The 19,881-nt window shown below is 36.5% G+C and overlaps 1 protein-coding gene across 2 annotated transcripts in view; it reads right to left on the bottom strand.

Moving 5' to 3' along the window:
* LOC129743698 (fibronectin type-III domain-containing protein 3A-like) overlaps positions 1-19,881 on the bottom strand; it is a 104,223-nt gene that overhangs the window by 17,595 nt on the left and 66,747 nt on the right. For both annotated transcript variants that reach the window (XM_055735804.1, XM_055735805.1), the window contains exon 3: positions 1,029-1,216. In XM_055735804.1, the coding sequence (XP_055591779.1) occupies positions 1,029-1,216 (188 nt within the window). The remainder of the gene's footprint in view (positions 1-1,028; positions 1,217-19,881) is intronic.

The following is a 19,881-nucleotide window of genomic DNA, read 5'->3' as shown; positions in this document are numbered from 1 at the left end:
TTTTAAATATGTCTGTTATTAGATTACGTACATTTATATCCCAAAGCTGAAAATTGACAAGTCTCCTGAAGCGTTTTGATAAAACTCAGTCAAAACATGAATATTTGAATTTAGAGAATTTAAGTTTGACAAACTTAGGAATTTGGAAAAGTTGGAGGCTAGATATTTGATTTTGGACGAAAGAGAAATTAATCCCAGCAAAGGCGCTAAAGTAAGAGCGTCTATTTAGTGAACCGACGCATTAAAAAAAGGAAAAAAATTCAAAGGAGAAAATAGCGTGTTGGGATTAATAGTTGACGAGTGATGAAAGTCTAGTTGATGGATGGGCAATAAACAAATATACCTATATATTTGTGTGATGTGTGACTAGCAGAAACTAATATATGCCGACCGAAACAAAAAACATCCCGCAAAACGTCTCTTACAAACAAAAGCAATTATCGCACGGGGCGCTGCGAGAGCAAGCGCTCGGATTTTACGGCAGCCTCAGTAGTGTACGGTGGGAAAACACTATTGAAAACCAGTCTGAATCTGAGGCATTAAAAAAAATTGAGATGCCATGGGCAAAGAGGCGGCTTTTTGGCTTAAACCGAACCGAACTGAACCGAAGAATATGCCACAAGTTTACCTTTCGCGACATTTTGCGCGTCGTTTCTATAGTTTACTCGTCGTTTTCTATAGGTTGTGTACATTTGGGATCACGGAAAGCACCCCGTTTGGGGATGGATCGAATTCAAGTTGAAATGGCTCAGATTATTCTGGCTGCTGCACGAGTTATGCTATAAAAATTTATACTTCATTTGAAGGAGATGGTTGAACGTTTGGAGATTTTGTTACACGGTTCGGTTGGATAAAGGTCATAGCGCCTCAGACGACGACGTTGATAACGCTTTCAAACTATAAAGATTTGGTCTAGAAATCTTGTGAATAGTAGAAAATTTACTCAACTCCCAATGTTCATTACTGGTGATTGGAAGATATCGCAGATAAAGCGTCAAAATTAGATGGAGGAGTGGTGGAAAACTTACAAAATGTCCATGGAGATGATGCTGGACGCCGCCCTGGCCAAGCTGCTGATGCTGGGTGGAGAGAATGACGTGCCGCAGGGTGCCATTCTCGTCGACAATCTGCTGCATCACGTGACCCGGTGGAACTTGCACCGGCATTGCCATCGGAGGTGTACCATTTTGAGACACCATCGGTACGGTAACAGGCCCTAAAAAGGAGAAAAAAACGATGTAGAAATTATTAGTAGACAAGTGCTGTTGATAAAATTAACACAGTATTGGATTGGATAAAATTGTAATAGATGAATCAGTTTCAAGCGTTTCAAAATATCACGAATCAAAGAAATAAAAAGAGTCTCCTGAACATTTATGAATGCCAAGCGCAATCTATTTCATCCAATCCAATCCAATTTCTCGTCACAGGTTTGTTTAAATCTAGGATAGGATAGTTTAACCTCTGTAAATAATTTGAAGCATCTGCAAAGATTATTAAATAAAAAAAATAAAAAAATTATCAGAGTTGAAAGTTTAGGATGTGCTTATCTGTATGCATTAGACTGCCCCAAATTTGTATGGGAAATTCAAAACCTGTGAATGGTTATGCGCTGCAGTCTAAAATTAATCCTTGCCCTAGTACAAGATCTCATGCCAAATCCGGGCCAGATCGGATCACGGGAAGTGGAGGAGCAAGGTAATTCCGGGAAACGAAATTTTAATTTTTATGCCAAATGACTTAAAAATGCGTGAAAATTCGAGATCTGGACATATCTAAAAAAAAATTTTTTTTTGGTCGAACGACTTTCTGGGACTGCTTTCCCGAAAAACGGTTATATACCAGAAAGGCGATTTTTGGCCCAAATTATGTTTCTAGTTAACTCCAGATCTCAACGTTTCATGCATTTCTAAGTCATTTGGCATTCAACATTGAAATTTCGATTTCTCCGATTTCCTTTGGTTCCCCCATTGGTGATTTTCTGAGCTTAGCTTAGCTTAGCTTGTTTGACTACTCATATCCACCTTAAATCATTTAACCCGAAATGCTTCACTTGTATTACTTTGCAAACATTGTAATTCTTTGATAAATTGAAAAAAAAAACATATTAAATACATTTAGAGCTCCATGATCGCTGGCGTGGCTAAGTAGACCGAGTTCCACATCGCCAATGGTTGCTACTCCGTGACTGATCGAGGCCATAAATTTTGTGCAAGGGCCAAAAGAATGCAGCTTAGGATTAGCAATTCATTCTCAATGCATAAAACTTATGCTCTCCCTTTAGAAAATGATCAATAACAGCGCCGGCCACGTCCTAGTAGTCAATGAGGGATGAAGGAAGGATTGTTAGTAAGATACTTTTTAGGATCAACCATAGATCTGTATTCCAGTTTTCTTCAAAACCATGTTTTGAAAAATTCTGAAATAATGATCAGTTAGTATCACCAGCTATAGAAACCGTCTATACGTCTGCGAATCTATATTCAAGTATCTCAGGAAAGGATTGTGTTAGTAAGGGAGAGGTTATCGATCTGGAGCCATTTTTGGAAAATGGTGCGATCTTAGTTTTACCTACATCTCCTATGCTCCTAGATTTTCCTTAGGAAACTCCTATTCTATCTATTATTAGTTTATTATTTATTATAAATACATTTCTTCGGGAAACTCCTTTCAACATGTGCATAGCATTTTTATTTTAAAAGTTAAAAAAAATGAACACTCAAATCATTAGAAAAGTGACCAATCGAATTTCCACCAACCTAGCTATATTTGGTTTTTGTTGTAATCCGATTCAAAAGGTTATTTAAAAAAACATCTAAAAACATATCTCCACTAAGTTTAAGAATTTGGCAGGTGGAAATATTGTCGATTCATCATCATCTTCATAAAAATCACCAATAAATAAAAAAAAAATCAATGAATATTTTGATTACAAATTAAAATATCGCTAAAACGGAAGTTTTGATCATGTTGCTGTATGATATTACAAATTTTTATACATTTCTATATTAAGTGATTCCTGCAGATTTCGAATAAAAAATTTCCAACGAAACCAATTGTTTCAAACCAATTTGACAAAGTTTTACCAAATTTCAACTTTTTAAGTAAGAAATATGATACTTATCTGTCTGTGATTACTTCTGACTTCAGTCGATACCATCCGATTTCCTGATCCATAACGATTTCACCTGAGAAGCTGTGATCCCTTATTTTGATGTGGCCGCCACTTGAGGAAAATCTTCGCTCTGCAAAGCTTTGTCCGGTCTGCTTTACCTTCATTTATAATCCATAACTGGGTCTAAACTCAACTTTAAGAATTATCAATTTTCAATAAATTTCGGCTTGAAAATTTTTGCTGTCAAAAGAACTTCTCCCCCATTGGTGATTTTCTAAGGCCGAAAACCCCAAACTTTGAGTGCTTTGAAGGACCCCTAAATCAAAGAAAGATTTTTCACAATCGATTAAAGTTGGTTTCCTTACCTTCAGGATATTCATACAATCATTCAGCGAACTAACCATTTGTTTGCCGAATATTTCGCTATAGTCACCATTTTAGAAAACGGAAGTTCAAAATGCTGATTGTTGCAAAGAAGAACATTTCAACCCTTCTCGAAACGTTTCATCATTGGAATTGTTTGATTTTACAGATGCTTTGTCTTTGATTTCTTTGTCTACAAAATCTCGAGATTGGACACTTTAAATACAGTGTTGTTGAAAAAACAATTTTTTTTAAAGATTCAGAATAGAATGTTGTTTTTATTATTCAAGTGACTTCAGAAACAACTTTTTTTTTCATTACTAAGCAGCGTTACATTTTGCTCGTACAGGTTTCGTTGGACCAATAGGATATATGTTTCACAATCTCTAATCCAGGGTGCGTCGGTTGGGCACATCTTAGAAGACAACTGTGTTCGTAGGATTTTCCGTCGTTTCCACAAACGGGATCGATATTCATTGTGCAATCACAGTTTGGGTAGTCTGAAGGATTGACATCATATTTCTGTCGCACAACGAACGCTCCTGCGAGGGCGATAAAAGTTACCAAGATTAACAAGTTCTTCTTCATGATGCTTCCGAGCTGGAATACGATTACACGTTCACGTTCACCGGTTGATATTGTACTGGAATGTAAGCGGAATCGGCTGTGTTTTATATGATATCGATTACAAACGGTTGACGGTTATCTGATTTCGTTAATAAAGCATACCGGTCATGGCTCGACCCGTTAAAAATTTTAAATATAAAAATGTTAAACATTATTTCGCAACATTTGGCCAAGGCCAAAACTTCAAAAGCATTTTAATTAGTTTCTGGTTTTATCTGGGTAAGTACGTTAGAGGCAGAGTGCCTCCAGTAGGGTGGGTGCATACTGAGGAAAAGTAGGCAAGGGGTACTAAAAGTTTCTCATTGGTGGGGGGTGGAGACGGTGCGCTTTTTGACAGCGAATTGTTCGCCTACCATGCCTACGATTACGATTGCCTGTCACAAGGGTCACAAGATGGACGATTCCGTGCATTGGTATAAGAACACACCTAGCTTTACCCGCCTTGGTTAGAGGTCTTCCTCGAATATGGTCTAGTTTTATTAGTATTGTAATCCTTGGCAATATTTCCTTTGACGATTTCTCTTATTTCGTTTAGGTATTCTAAGGATTTTGTGTGATTCGTTATCCGTCCTCATTTCATACCAAAATTTTAATAATACTGGTTGTGCTTAGTAGATTCCGGAGTTGAGGTCCTGGTTGTTTTGGTATTCAGGTAGGTAATTTAAAATTTGGGCTTTAATGAAAGTAGAAAGTCAAATTTCTTTCTAAGTAGCAAATATTTGTTAATGAAATGCCTCACATTAACTTTGCCCAAACCTGAATTATTCAATTTTAAAGAAAACCAGGAGAAAGATTCTGATCAAATTTATTCAAAAGATTGATTTTTAGTGTAATTAAACCATCCTGAACATCAGACATTCTACATTCCATAACCTACACAGTAAACGAAAATTACAGAGTTCGGTAATTTTTTTACCAAAATCCTAACATGTGTAAATCGTTAAACTGTTCGGTAATTTTTTCAGTAAAAAATAAACGAACATCGGTAAATGAAGAATCGATTTACCGATGTTCGTTTATTTTTTACCGAAAAAAATACCGAACAGTTTAACGATTTACACATGTTAGGATTTCGGCAAAAAAATTACCGAACTCGGTAATTTACGTTAGCTGTGTAGTCGTCTGGACACTATTTCTGGTCTTGGTACAATCAGCGTTGTATAAGATTTTGCAAATGAAATAATAATCAATCTGTTTGCGACATAACAACTTTTTCCTCTCACAGCCGCTCCGGAAAATCTTCATTGTCGACTTGAAAGCTCAAGAGCTGTTGATTTTTTCTGATTTTTTTTTTGCCCAAATGGTTAAAAAGTATAACGAGCCACTCTAGAACATTCAAGAAGTTCAAACCAAGCATCGTAGTGGAACCCTTCTTGATCTCAACTATGATAAAAAGTCTTTGGTTATTGGGGATCACTTAATGCAGACCCCTTAACAATGCAGTAAATCCGTTTCCTGCATGCAAAAAGTGCTGCCTGTCTAGTAGCAAATAACTGAAAATGAGCAATTCTATGGATCGTCCGGTTTTTACGCAATGTGACAGATGTTTTCTTATAGACATTGAAAGTCATGTTAAATCGAATTTAAGAGGTCAAATTTGAAAAGGTTCCAACCATATTTCCATTGTTTTTTTCAGGTGAATTTGTGTAATTCAGGGTTGCTAGCGAATTTTCGTTTTGAAATTCTAAAGTTTTTCCCGGTTTCTCCCCGGTTTCTCCCCGGTTTTTCCCGGTTGTAAATGATGATTTGCCCATTTATTGTACTCGTTTTTAAATATAAAATCATGGTGAATAAAAATAATTCAATATAAAGGACCTCACATTTCTAATAATTGTATCCCAAAACTTGTAAACCGGTTAGAAATCATGACAAAAACTTCGGCGTCTTATAACACGTAGTCTTTTCATATCATATTTACAGGTTTTCATGATTTCTTCAAACGAATCAAACGAAAATTGCATCTATTCGTTGTTTTGCTGCACAATTTCAACAATTTTGCAAAAATAAGTCCGGTTAATTTGATCTTGAAACTATAATGTAGGTACATATGTACTTTTCAGCAACTGTGAAATTTTCAAGAATTTTTATAGAGTTATAGAAAAAATTGTATAGTTTGTATAGAAATATGTACAAAAATACATCAAAACATAATATCAAATCAGCTTGTCAACTTGAATAGGGATTTGTCTATCAAAACTTAAAATCAAAAGATTGCATGAGTTTTTTTCTGAATGCAGTTATATTTTATTGAATAAATCATAATATATGTTTTAGAAAAAATTGTTTTTCTTTCCAATACAAAGCAATGAATAACTTTAGTAGTGCTCTAGTCATTTGAACTAAAGATTCGTGAACATATAGAAAATCGCGTATAAGACAGGGCTGAACTTTAATCGTTTGAATGTAAGCTATCATTTTGTATAAGGGTAAAGATCTTGGATCAAAGATGAACTTGGATTTCAACAGGAGTTTTTTCGATACAATTCTTACATAAGACATAGAAAACTTCAAGCAAAATTTTAATGTAGGAAGAATTAAAAACTAAACTCTGTTGTGGTGTGAGCCTACTTGGTTGAATGATACAACTGAATCAAAGCAATCGGAAGATTCCTTTTAATTCAACCACGGTAAATGAAAAGTTATATACCAGTATTTCGATAGCAACTTACTACCTTCTTCAGTGAACGTTTTCGAATCGAAAACGTTCACTGAAGAAGGTAGTAAGTTGCTATCGAAATACTGGTATATGAACTTTTCATTTACCGTGGTTGAATTAAAAGGAATCTTTCGATTGCTTTGATTCAAAAACTAAACACTTGCGATGAAATGCTTCGTTCCTCAGGCCAATTCAAACAAAATGCACAACAACAACATCAAAAAAAGTTTTTTTTCTGGTAAAAAAGGTGTAACTCTGCTTGAAAAAGACTAACGCTGTTAAATTATTTGCTCTGCATAAACTAATTTAAACTAAACTGGTACAGTCGAACCGCGAGAAACCTCTATGATGGAGAGAAAACACCAAATCCCAAGCTTTTTAAAGCACAAAACCTGTTTAAGTGACTGTTTAAAACCTCTATAAGAGTCCTTTTCCTGACTAGACTAAGGAAATTAGAGAAAATACTAGGATTGTATTGAAGTTTTGTTACCAAAAGTATATTGGGTTACGAGAAAACAAATATCTACAGTTCCATATTGAAACTCACTCGAAAAAACTTCGAACTGATGCACCAACTGATTTCTTATAAATCAGTGGATTTTTATCATATACACATTGAATAGTTGGTCACTTTAATGCTTTTATATGTTGCTGACCCTCTTTAAAAAAGAATCTGGGTAAGTTAGAAAACTCTTTAAATAAAAAAAAAAAAGGTTGGTCCTTTGGACTCTCACTTATCGACGTTCGACTGTAGTCAGTTTTGCTTATATATTATTTACAGTTATTTGCTTATACAGTTTTATAAAATCAGAGTTTTTCTTGTAAGCGTAGCACACGCGGAAAATCACACATTGTTCTGTAATTAGTTAAAAATACGATTCAAACTTCGTTTGTTAACTAATGAACGAAAATAAGTGTTTATGAGTAAATCTATGTTGAGACTGTCAAAATCTACTCTTAAATTTAGAAATTAATTTCAACAAACAGAAATTAATTTCAAAATATTTTTGAAATTCCGTGAAAAATTTTCAAATATGACAATTTTCCCGGTAAGGTGCCAAAATTCCCGATTTTTTCCCGGTTTCCCGGTGACGCGATGAAATTCCAAAGTTTTTCCCGATATTCCCGGTTTTCCCGGTTCGCTAGCAACCCTGGTATCTTGTTAAAAATAATAGATAAATAAATGACTGAAAAAAGTGATTTTATGATAAAGCAAGAGTATTACTTGTAATTAACGACATACTATTTTTTATATTTTTATATATGATATTAACACTTTCATTTCATCTATAATAGAAAGTTTTTCGATCAAATGAAGTTTTTAAAATACACACGTTTGTAACTGTCCGGATTCTAAATGATCATAGCCTTAGTATCTTAAAAATGCTAAAACCACCAGAAAGAATACTATATATGCCGTGACCAAGGTTCGTTCTCATGACCTCTGGCTTAGAAGACTTGAACGCTATTCTCTAGGCCACGGTCGGCGGCACGAAGTAGCCGACTCCTCACGCTGCGCGTTCGAACGTGAAAACCACCCAACGTTCCATTGAAGGATGTGTTAGCTGTTAGCTGTGCTGTGATGGACTTGGATTACATGTTCGAAATATACCTTTTCCTTAAAGCTATTGATCTTCGTCTGTAATTATTTTCATATTTTCATCTATTTCCTGTTCTCTTGAAAATGTGATTTTTTTTCCTGTAGGGGAGAGCCCACTGCGACCAGTAGTTGATCTATTGTGGTATTTACCCCGCGTTACTATATGCTGTCAGGTTCACCTATTGACCACACCACTATTGTTGAAGTGACAGTTGATTGCTGACTAAGCTGCTGTGATGGTCTAAACTTGAGCAAACAATTGTCAACACTCAAAACGAGTTTGGCTCCTTGAAGCCTAAAGGTATGAGCCATTTCAAATGAAGAACCCAAAAAAACCCAATTTTTGTAGAAAAAATCTTTTTTTTCAAATTCCAGTTTAGATAAATATGTTCACTTTTCTGGGACATGGTATGGACTTAGATAAATATGTTCACTTTTCTGGGACATGGTATGGACTTAGATAAATATGTTCACTTTTCTGGGACATGGTAATTCAGGCAAAAAAAAATTCCAGAAAATGGTTAATTCAGGGGAAAAATTTTCTAGGAAATTCTGGCAAAAAATGTTCTGGAGATTGGTTCATCTGGGGAAAACAAATCTAGGGAAGTGTTTTTCTGATGATTGAAATGCTGTCCAAATGTTCCTATTGTGCATTGGACGGTTTATACGGACAACCTTCAAAAGGAGCCTTCTCCTATTTGCAGTGCATGTGAACTCGAATTTCCCATAATGAGCCTTTTGAAGGCTTTTGAAATGTACAACCATTGGAGAAAATCGGACAACATTAGGTACAACATCAAATTTGCCTGTGCAACAACTGGGCACAGACAACCTGTTTTAAATATTTTATTTTTAAATTTTGATGTCCATTTTTTCGAATACTACATAGTTTTGTATTTTGTTGACCAATCCTGTTCAAGTACTGTAATACTACATAAAAACCCAAATCATATGCTTAGTTATGCAACGATTGGCAAATCAGCATAGTTTGAGTATTTGAAAGGAAAAAAAAAACCAAATTAATCCAAAACTAAAAGTTTCATTATATCAACTTCCAAAACTCTTGTGGAAAATTCCCAGCCGTAAACAAAAACCTACTTCCTCATGATTTCTGGCTAGCCGCGTTTGCTGCTTTCGCGTATTATTCGCCAATCGCGACTTGGCGGTGTCAATGTTCCCGCGCCCGCGCCACCTTTCCGCCATCATCGGTCGAACGTTTCTTCCTTCGAGGGCGGCGACAACGAAGACGATGGCGATTCTCGCGTATGTGGATGGACGGACCTACATACTAATCTTGCTTGGGGCTTCTCCGTTTCTTCCCGAGAGAAAGGATTGGGATTGGAAAAGGGAATGTGTCTCGCAATGCGATGGTTGGGAATGTGGACACGGTCCGGTTCGGGGTCCGGTTGTTTCCTTGCCATCCTTCCGCCCGATGATCGTTTATTTTGCTCAGCTGGTTGCTGGCCCGATGATAGGCTCAGTCGAGTCGAGTGTTGGTGGATGAGCATTCTGTTTTGTATGTGTGTGTGTCCGTGTGTAAAAGTTGGAACATACTTTCGGTTTGACTTTTTGATTTCTTCTTTCCTTGCACAAACAACGAGAAGATTCCAGTCAACGAGACCACTTGGAGTGGACAGGCCGGTTCTGCTAACTGGCTAACTGATCCCGTCCGTCCGTCCATCCGTATGATGATGGTCAATCGAAAGTAGTCCGGATTGTGTGTGTGTTTCGTGCCACGCAACCGCAAACACCCACACAGGCACGTACGTCCCATCTCATACTGGTTTTTACTATGGACGCGTGTCGCATGTCATGTATGTATGTATGTAAGTATGTATGTGGCCACTGTCCAGCCAGCTCCGGCACACTCTACAGCCAGCGCGATTCAACTCTTTCGGGATGGCCTTTCTCAAGTGGTGCACAGGAAAGTTGATTGTACTCTGCGCAAATAATGACCTTGATTAGTTATGCTCTTTTCCTTCTTTCTCTTGTTCCTTTTCCGCCTCTACCCAGGCTGCGGCCCAGCGAGCGGCCTACGACTTGCAGCGCAACCAGCCCACAACATCAAAACATTGAACCATAACCGGCTGACTGACTGACTGATGATGACGATGTTTTACTACGGTGGTGTTGCCTGCCGCTCGCCGCTGCTGCTTTACTACTTGGGTTCCAACCTTCTGCATTGTACGGAATGCTTGTTCTTGTTTGTTTTCCGAAACTCATTCGGTGGACCGCCCGGGTATGGCCGAGACGAGCGGTTTCATCTGGTTGGGGGTCGGACGGATTCTAGACACACAAAATATTAATGACCGTCTGGTCTTTTAACGTTCAAATTCTGACTCAATCCTGCCTTTTCTGAGAATCAATACCAAGCTTTATTTGTCGTCGTATATTTTTTGAATGGTATAATACTTGAGTATTTAGAATGTCTTCTTTTGTTCTTAAAGTGCTTATTGAACGAATCAGAAACAGTGAATTTAGTGAAGTTTGGTACCTTTCTAAACCAATAGGAAAGCGTACATAATATGTTCTAATTTTAATGCATAAAAAATATCAACTAAAAACTAGCATGGACGATTAGCTAAGTAATATCAGCTTTAAAATTTGATTGGTTTCAATACTCTTTTTAACACTATTGGTTAAAAAATATGGATCTTACTTTCACCAAGTTTTCTCATACCGAAGTAACCCATCCGGAGTAAGCTGCAACAAAATTCATAAGCAAAGTAACGCGAGCATATAAGTATAGATCTTCTATTGTTTTCACGTGCATGAATATGATGTGTATTGCAATGCGAAATTTCAAACATTAAAATTAATCGATCCAAATGTTTTTTTTTTTATATATTTCTAGTACTTTATTATAAGAAAAAAATCCTACAAGTTTTAACTTCGGTTTTGGTTTGTTTGACATCAATTCAATCTATTCATATAAAATTAAGACAAATAATGCTGATTCTGTTGAAGATCTAAAAATACATTTCAAAATTAAAAGTTAAAAAAAATCAGAAAATTTGGCTTGCGGTCGAGGTTAGTAGCAGAGCAGTAAAGAATTCTCAGAATTGTTTCCATTGAAATTGTTTTGTGGTCGGTCATGTATAGAAATGTTCCTTTATAAAGGTTGCCAGATTTTATCCGATGTTGAGCCTGATTTTATCCGGGTTTGCGCGAATATTCAATTCAACATTTGGAAGAAGTCTGGTCCGGCCCTGTTGTCCGGATTTTATTGAAAAAGCCCGGATTTTGCCCGGATTTATTCACTTTATTTTCCAAATCGAACAGAAAAAAACAAAATGAGTTGTATTTTTTTGGAAATTATGCTTCCAAAATTTGAGCAGATTTGAAAAAAATTATCATGAAAGGTTTTATTGAAGTCTAAAATACGATGTGAAATCTGGTGATAAATTTTGATAGAAAATTATTTATTTTAATTTTTTTTTCTTGATTTTTTTTGTAAGTTCTGAGTTTTGACCAAATATGACCGAATATTGCCCGGATTTTTGGTCGATAATGTTAAAATCGAATGCTCGAAAGGATGTCCCATTAAGTCTAAGCACGATTTTGATACATCCCTGCTCATTCCGGACGACGTTTAAACAGCTGATTTCTGCTGGGCGTTGTTGTTTACAGTTTTACTCAAAATTCTCCACTTTTCATAATTTCCGTGAAAATGGGAAAAATTTCTCTGAAAAAGCCAAAAATATCGTGCCGAATAGTGTACTATCACCAACATTTTGCTGAGTCTGTTGGCGAAAATGGGAGAAATAAGCTTTGGAGAGGTCTCAAATTCGATTAGGGAGTACGGAGAGGAAAGCAGCTCCGTGGACAAAAAAGTCAGGCCGGAAATCGGATCCGGTGGTCAAAACTTTGGACCGGAAAATCATGCGTGCTTACGCAAGTAAGAAAACTGCCTCAGTTCAGGATGTTGCCTAAAACTGTAACCGGTTGGCTACAAATTGTTGGATTTTGGTTTTAGTTTATACCTAAATGTTATATTCTAGAAAATTCATGTTTTGTAAAGTTTCACAGCAAGATAGCACCACAGTAGGCAACATTTTACTGCTGGCTGCTATCACTTCACAGAGGAGGAAAAGGAGGAAAGAAAATGGAAGGCGAAAAGGAAGCTTGCTTCCGGAAAATTCGCTCTCTTCTAAATCAGGCGTCCGTGAGTAAAGTCCGTGTTGTATTTAGTGTTCGTGTAATTCCAAGGAATTCGCCCGGAAACACCGGTTGGCTTCCTCACGGCTCGGCCCGCAGATCCTATGTGGTCTCGCGCCTAACCGTAAAAGATCATCACCATCGTCCTCGGTTTCTGAGGAACCCTAACTCCCAACGAGGACTTCCCTTCTCGGCCTGTCCGGATACGGGGCACTCTCGTGGGCAGGCCGATTAAACGTCAATGAAGGAAGGCGCCTACAACAACTGAGTCCAGCAACGCCCTCTAGCGCCGACAGTTTCGGCACCCCGTTGATACGCCAATAAATCCGGCCCTTCTGCTTCCGGAACTGGATTTCCGGATCTACGACGTCGCGACGCAGCAGTAATAGCAGCAAACCCACGGTTAGTGAGAGTTTACACGCTACACAAGACAGAGAACATTGTTTTATACACACAGACAACACGCCACAAGAAAACTTCAATAAAAAAAATCGGTAAAAAGGCAATGATTTGGCAAGCTGCCACTTGCTTCTAAAATTCTAGATAAGCGAGTTTTTTTTTCGAAGAAATTATTAAAACCAGCTCATAAAAAGTTATCACAATACAGCAAAAAAAAATGTAAACAGAAATGCTAAAATTGTGAGAAAAAAATTATGGTTTTTGGAGAACGATTAAACTTTTACCAAATTTGACACGAGTTGGCACTCTCGTTTGCAATTTTTTAACGTTGTTTAAACATAGGACCTGATATCCCATTTTCAAACAAAAGAAAATTTAAGTGTGAGTGGGATACAAAAATTGTATTTACAACTTGAAGCGATCTGCATTTTTTACATTGGTCACAATAAATGAAGAGACTTACTGGAAAAATTAATATAACGTATTATTTCTGGCTCATTTTTGTTAACTGAGGAATCTCTTATTGCATTTTTCTAATTTGTTGTTTTAACCACTTTACTCCTTATACTCTTTATCGATTGAACCAACTGAAAATGGAAGGCTTTTGTTATAAAAAAAAAAGTTAAATGCGTCAGAACTCGAGCAATCAATATGCATTTTTTAAAAGAATGTTTTCCTAAAACGTATATACTGTACATTAGAGTGCTCCAAATGACCCGACATTTGAAAAAGTTATGCGCGGCAGGCTTAAATTGATCCTAGGCCTAGTACAAGGTCTCATGCCAAATTTGAGCCAGATCGGATCACAAGAAGGGGTCGCTCAACGAGCCTAAAGTTTGGATTTTGGGACATTTTTTTCGGGAGGAGCACGAAAATCCAGTTTTTCATGATTAAGTTTGGTCCCCTTCGGCTGAATTCTTTTGAAAACGGTTTTTCTTAAAGCCTGAACTATGACAAATATTTCATCCGGAGACTGCATTTCGATTCAAGTTAAGACACAAAAGTTATTAAGCTTCAAAAAATAGTAATCTTTTTTAAGGATGATATTCATCACTATTAATGAGAGACACTGCTTCGAACATTTTGACGCAGCATTAACAGTGGTGAATATCACCCTAAAAAGTTACCCCATTTTTGAAGTTTAATAACTTTCTTAGCATAAGTCAAATCGAAATGCAGTCTTCGGATGAAATATTCCTCATACTTTAGGCTTTAAGAAAACCCGTTTTCAAAAGAAACCGGCCGAAGGGGACCAAACTTATTCATGAAAATTTGGATTTTTATGTTCCTCCCGAACAAAATGTCTCAAAATTCCATACAAACTTTAGACTCGTTAAGCGACCCCTTCCCGTGGTCCGATCTGGCCCAAATTTGGCATGAGACCTTGTACTTGGCCTAGGATCAATTTAAACGTGCAGCGCATAACATTTCACAAGCTTGAATTTTCTCATACAAATCTGGGACAGTCTACTGTACATACAAGATCAATAAATTGCATATATTATGCTACATAACGGAGTTAAAGAAAGATTTGAAGTTCATATCTTTCAATTGAATTTTTGCTCGCTCAACAACCTTTTTACAGGCGAAGGAAGAACCTCGAGCAGCAAACATGCATATGTGTATATTTCCTTTAAAAGGTCGTCGGATCAAATTTTACCATCCGGCGGCATTCGATTGTCACGTAACACAGCAGTTTGTTCAACCTGTGTGAGCGGTCGATTTTTTTTTCGAAAGTTGGGAGCTTGGAAAAGCGATACCAACCTAAATTGAAAGTCTTTCCCTCGAATTAAGTTGTTGAATTTGGGCAATTCATTGGGCAAACAATAATAAGGTTTTTACGGCCCAATCAACATTTAAGGATAATTATATCCTAACATTATCGATATAGCTATACTTAATGATTTGATTTTTAAATGAAAAATTGTCTGCAGATATCAAATAAAACTTACCAAAACGGTATTCACTTCTAACTAATTTTTTATTTACATTAACCGATTTTATAAAATTTTGTTTGAACATGATTTCATTGTTCTGAAAACTTCACAAATCATTGTGTATCAAAACAAGAAAATCGATTTGGCCATATATTACCACGTACGGTCAGGGCCTTTTTTGTCTCTTTTGCAAATTTTAAAAGCCCTCCAGGGGTAAAAGTTTAGAGGAAAAAACAACCTGCAAACTTTATATAGGTACTTTGTGTCATTTTTTCTGCCGTCTCCTTCTACCGTCTGAGTCTGCAAATAAATAAACCACGGCAAAAAGTGGCTGCATAATAATGAAACTGTAAATCATGTTCTCTGCCGCTGCCGGGGTGAGTTTTTTTTCGGCATCTTCGACCTCCAAGCGAAGAAAGAATATGCCGAGCAAGAAAATCTATTTGTAAACATGGGTATATTTGGGTCAGACATGACGATAACATGTTGTATAGGTGACGGCCCCGTTATTGTTGTTGTTTGCTGTTGGCGAAAATAAGCTGTATATATCGTTATGCGACGTCTACTCGCGTATGTATTAAAACGGCTTCACCATATACTTTTTTTTTTCGCATGGTGCAATTATGCTGAATCATTACGTCACTCATATGAATGATTTCGATCAGTTGGTAGATGATATTATCTATGTATTTATAAATGCGTTTTTTGACCAACAATACTAGTAGGTATAGAATTAGAATAACTATCATAAAAGTATCAAAATAACCTACTAAATGCAAAAGGGGTTTCAGTTTGTCCAACATCAGCATCGTACAAAGGGAAGAAAACAAGCTGAACATTCTTTTCTGACTAGATTGCATTAGACTGCAGCAGCTCACCATTCAATTCTTTCTGGTCGTCGTTGATTGCATCTCATTGCATTAATATATACAAAATTTTTATTTCCCATCAACAAAGTAAAGTATAAGGAGCAATTTTGAGCTATGCAGTGCTCTTATAAGGGAAGTCGAGCAACTACGACTCAAGTAAACCAAACGGAACAAGAAGGAAAGAAATATTTCCAACACAAAAGCCGACAAGAAATATATTTACAAGTGGTTGGATATTTTTTTCCTCGTACCTACTCGTACTTGCCCAACTCGAGTATTCTTTACGCTGATCCACATTCTGATCCATTTGGATCATCAACATCATCCCCATCCCAGGAACGAAGGTTATCGTTTTGTTGTTTGCCTTTCAACGCTTGACCCACAACAAGACATCAATCACAGTGCTTTTGAGAGCAGTACTTTATTATGATTACATTATCATAGCAGCAACTTCATTATTCGCCGGGGCTGGATGATTACCGACAGGTCAATGGCATGTTTTGAAACTGGAGTGCGATGTTTTCCGCCCGAAAGTAGCTGGTGAAATGCTAGCACCTACTACATACTCGTGTTGCAACATCAGCTATTGTGATGATGATATTTTGACAACATCAGCAGCAAAGGCCAAATCCCTTTCTGGGGAAATCTACGAGTTTTGTTTCGTGGAAAAACCACAATTATTGCAAGTACTATTTAGAATTCATTATCAGTTCCCCAAGATTCATTTCAAGGGCGAAAGCCAAAATAAATACAAATCTTAAAGTCACTAACGCAAAAAAAATTACCGTTGATTTCATTACTTTATCATAAAATCTCTGCCAACTGAGCTTTATCACAAGCCCTTTGCAAAATCATGATATTTTACAAAAATTCACCTGAAAAAACTTATTGGAATCTATTTGGAACTTTTCATGGGCGAAGAATTTTTCCTTTTAAATTCGGTTTCAATATAAATTTCTTTGTCCAACATAACAGATCTGTCACATTGCGTAAAAACCGGTTGCACAGATTGCGATCTATGGAACTGCTCACTATTATAATAGTGAGCATAATAACTATAGTTAGTATAGACATGTGTCTACTTGTCAGACATTACTGAGTGTCCGAGAAAGCTGACGTTAGAAGCTATACGTTACACATATGGAAATATTTATTCGATTTTTTTCATGATCATGAGTATGACTGCAAAAAATGTAAAAAATGGTATAAAAACCGTACTTTCGAATCGTCAAAATTGTTAAAATCATACCAGATAAATTATGAAAAGAACATTGTAAAGTTGACGTAATTTGGCGTATTTTTACATTTTTAGATTTTCAAAATACGAAACACAGAATTTTTGACGAATTTTCAAAGGTAGCTGTTTTTCGAACCTTATAAAATTTAAAAAAATATGATAAATAAAAAAGTGATATACTTTCTAAATATTCATAAGTAAGCACAAACTACCGCTAGCAGCTGCTTGTTCTTTCCGAAATTGGGCGGAACTGGGTGGCAAAAAACGATCAAACCATAAGGTGGTTTCACGTCGATCGATTCAGTAGTTTCCGAAAATGGTTCAAATTGTGTCAAATTTTTGATAATTTTGTATGGGAGCCCCTTTCTTTTGGATTCGGAAGGGCTTGAAAGTATTATACAAACCATTCCCGGTCTTGAATACGGCTGCACACCAAATTTCACGTTGATCGGATCAGTAGTTTCCAAAAATTGCTCAAATTGTGTCAAATTTTTGATAGTTTTGTTTGGGAGCCCTTCTTTTTTCAATTCGGAAGGGCTAGAAAGTTTTATAGAAACCATCTCCGGTCTTGAATACAGCTACACACAAAATTTCACGTTGATCAATTCAGTACTTTCCGAAAATGGTTCGAATTGCGTAAAATTTTTGATAGTTTTGTATGGGATTCTCCCTTTTTTGGATTCGGAAGGGTTTGAAAGTATTATACAAACCATTGCTGGTCTTGAATACGGCTACACACTAAATTTCATGAAATTATTTTATCGGCTACATCGGTGAAATTTTTTTTTTCTTTGAGAAAAAATATTTAAGAAAAGAAAGAATATACTAGATAGAAGATTAGAATAAGGTGAAAGATGTTGAAAATGAGCGGAAGGGTAATTTTAATTTGAAAAACTTTTCATCACATTTCATCTTTTTGTTCCTCACGGGTCCACTACCTGCAGTGGTAGATAAATATAGAATTGTAGCTACCATCACACAATAGTAGGCCATGTGTGGTTCGCCCCACAAGAGGAAAACTTGTAGTGCGAACGAACCATTCGCAAATGCAAAATGATAAAAATAACAAACATTCTAGATATAACAAAAAAGTTCTAAATGTGCCTAAAACATGATAAAAAATAATAAAAAATAACTAAAAATTATTAAAAAATTATGAAAAATTGAGTTTGTAATAACAATGGTTTATTTTTATTAATAGGTAAGAAAACAGTTGATGAAAATAACGTTCGATTTTGGCAACACGCTCGAGAACTTATGTGCAAAGCATAAAACACAAGTAATAGTTTACCGATCTAGTCGAAATCAGTTTATTACTGTGCGGTATTTAACTTTATTTAACTTTGCTGTTTTTTTCCAGCCCATAAGTCATGATTATTATTCTTAATTAAAGACTCGTTGCCTCCACTTTGCACTTTCGCCCGTCATCCAAAACCCCGATTCAGTGAAAAGCGTAAATTGTGGTGCGCAAACCCTGTACGTAGCTATCTACCTATTATATCAAACAAACAAAACCAATAGTGGAAATTCAATACAATTAGCGTGGATGAACTAAACGCTGAATCATCCGTATGGGGGCAGCAATTTGCCAAGGCAATCGAGCACGCTCTCACATGAAATTTAAAACCTTAAAGAAATATAACCGAGAGAAACAACAACTAGGTATTGCATTATTGTTAACCCACAACAAATTACGCTATCGGCGCCTGCGTCGTAACGCTGGCAGCTGAGCAAACCAACCGAAAAGAGTTTAATTTGAAACTTACATCATTCGCTGCTGGCTAAATTCATTCCCGGTTTGGATTTTGCTTGTTTTGCGAATCAAACTAAATTGCGCTAACAAAAAATGGAAGCCCAGCCTTCCAAAGTAAGTCGAAAGCCATATGGAATAAGAAGAGAGGGAGACGATTAACGACCGGATTAGTTTCGTGTTCCCGATGATGCCACCATTAGCATGTTATGGCGGAAGAATTCCTTATTTATTATATGTATACTCAAGCTGTTTCAGGGTATGAATTATGAGAACTAGTTTTGTCTCAAAAGGACTATAATTCGTCGCCGAACTCAAACAAAAAAATCAAGGCTGCACCCTACTGGACGATACTGTATAGTTCCAAAGGGGAAGTGCGACGATCTCCTACTGAGTCTTAGTCTGAGTCCGATTCGAATTAAGCCGAAAGAAGAATATGAAACTTTTCGAAAATGTCAATAATTCAAACTTTTGCTCCACAATGAACTTTGTTATTCAAAACTATAAAATTCTCAAATTTAGTCGAGCATTGGAATCCATTTTGAAGTCCACGACGTTAATTTTTTTTTGTGCTGCAGTGCAGTTTTGTCTTCAAACACTGGACAAACTGATGGATACTTCATCGGCAAAGATCATGATGATCGTTGAACTTCTCCTGAAACATAAATTGTCACAACATCACAAAAATACCAATATTGATTATTTTAGGAGAGTAAATAGCCTAGACTTCAGAGTGTTTTTCACTTACAAAGTCTTCTTCAGTCAGCATCTCCATCTGGGTAATTTTTTTTTATCATACCGGACAGGATGGGAAGCAATTCGCCGCAGCCTCCGGCAGATTTGAACAAAAGCGCGACCAAACACACGAAGACATTTCGAGTTTGGATTGTAATGGACTGGTATTTCCAGTTTCTAAATGTTACGGACACAAACCATACCTCCTCCTCGTGTCATCTCCGATGAGCGCTGAACAATGTCAGGCTAACAATCATCTTCCAATTCCGGCTTTAAGATCAACAGTTTTTTCAAGAAACTCTGCAAAGCTAAGGTAATTTTGGTATAAATAGTTTGAAATCTATTAATTAAATAACATGAAGGGAAGGATTCAATATTTACATGATTATCTTTGAAAGTTTATAAGAAATAATTATTCAAAATTCAAGATCGTAA

Source organism: Uranotaenia lowii, chromosome 2 (assembly GCF_029784155.1).
Source record: "Uranotaenia lowii strain MFRU-FL chromosome 2, ASM2978415v1, whole genome shotgun sequence".
In the NCBI taxonomy this organism is placed as follows: domain Eukaryota; kingdom Metazoa; phylum Arthropoda; class Insecta; order Diptera; family Culicidae; genus Uranotaenia; species Uranotaenia lowii.
Note: the sequence above shows the minus strand (reverse complement) of the source record. Positions and strands in the feature narration are given on the sequence as shown.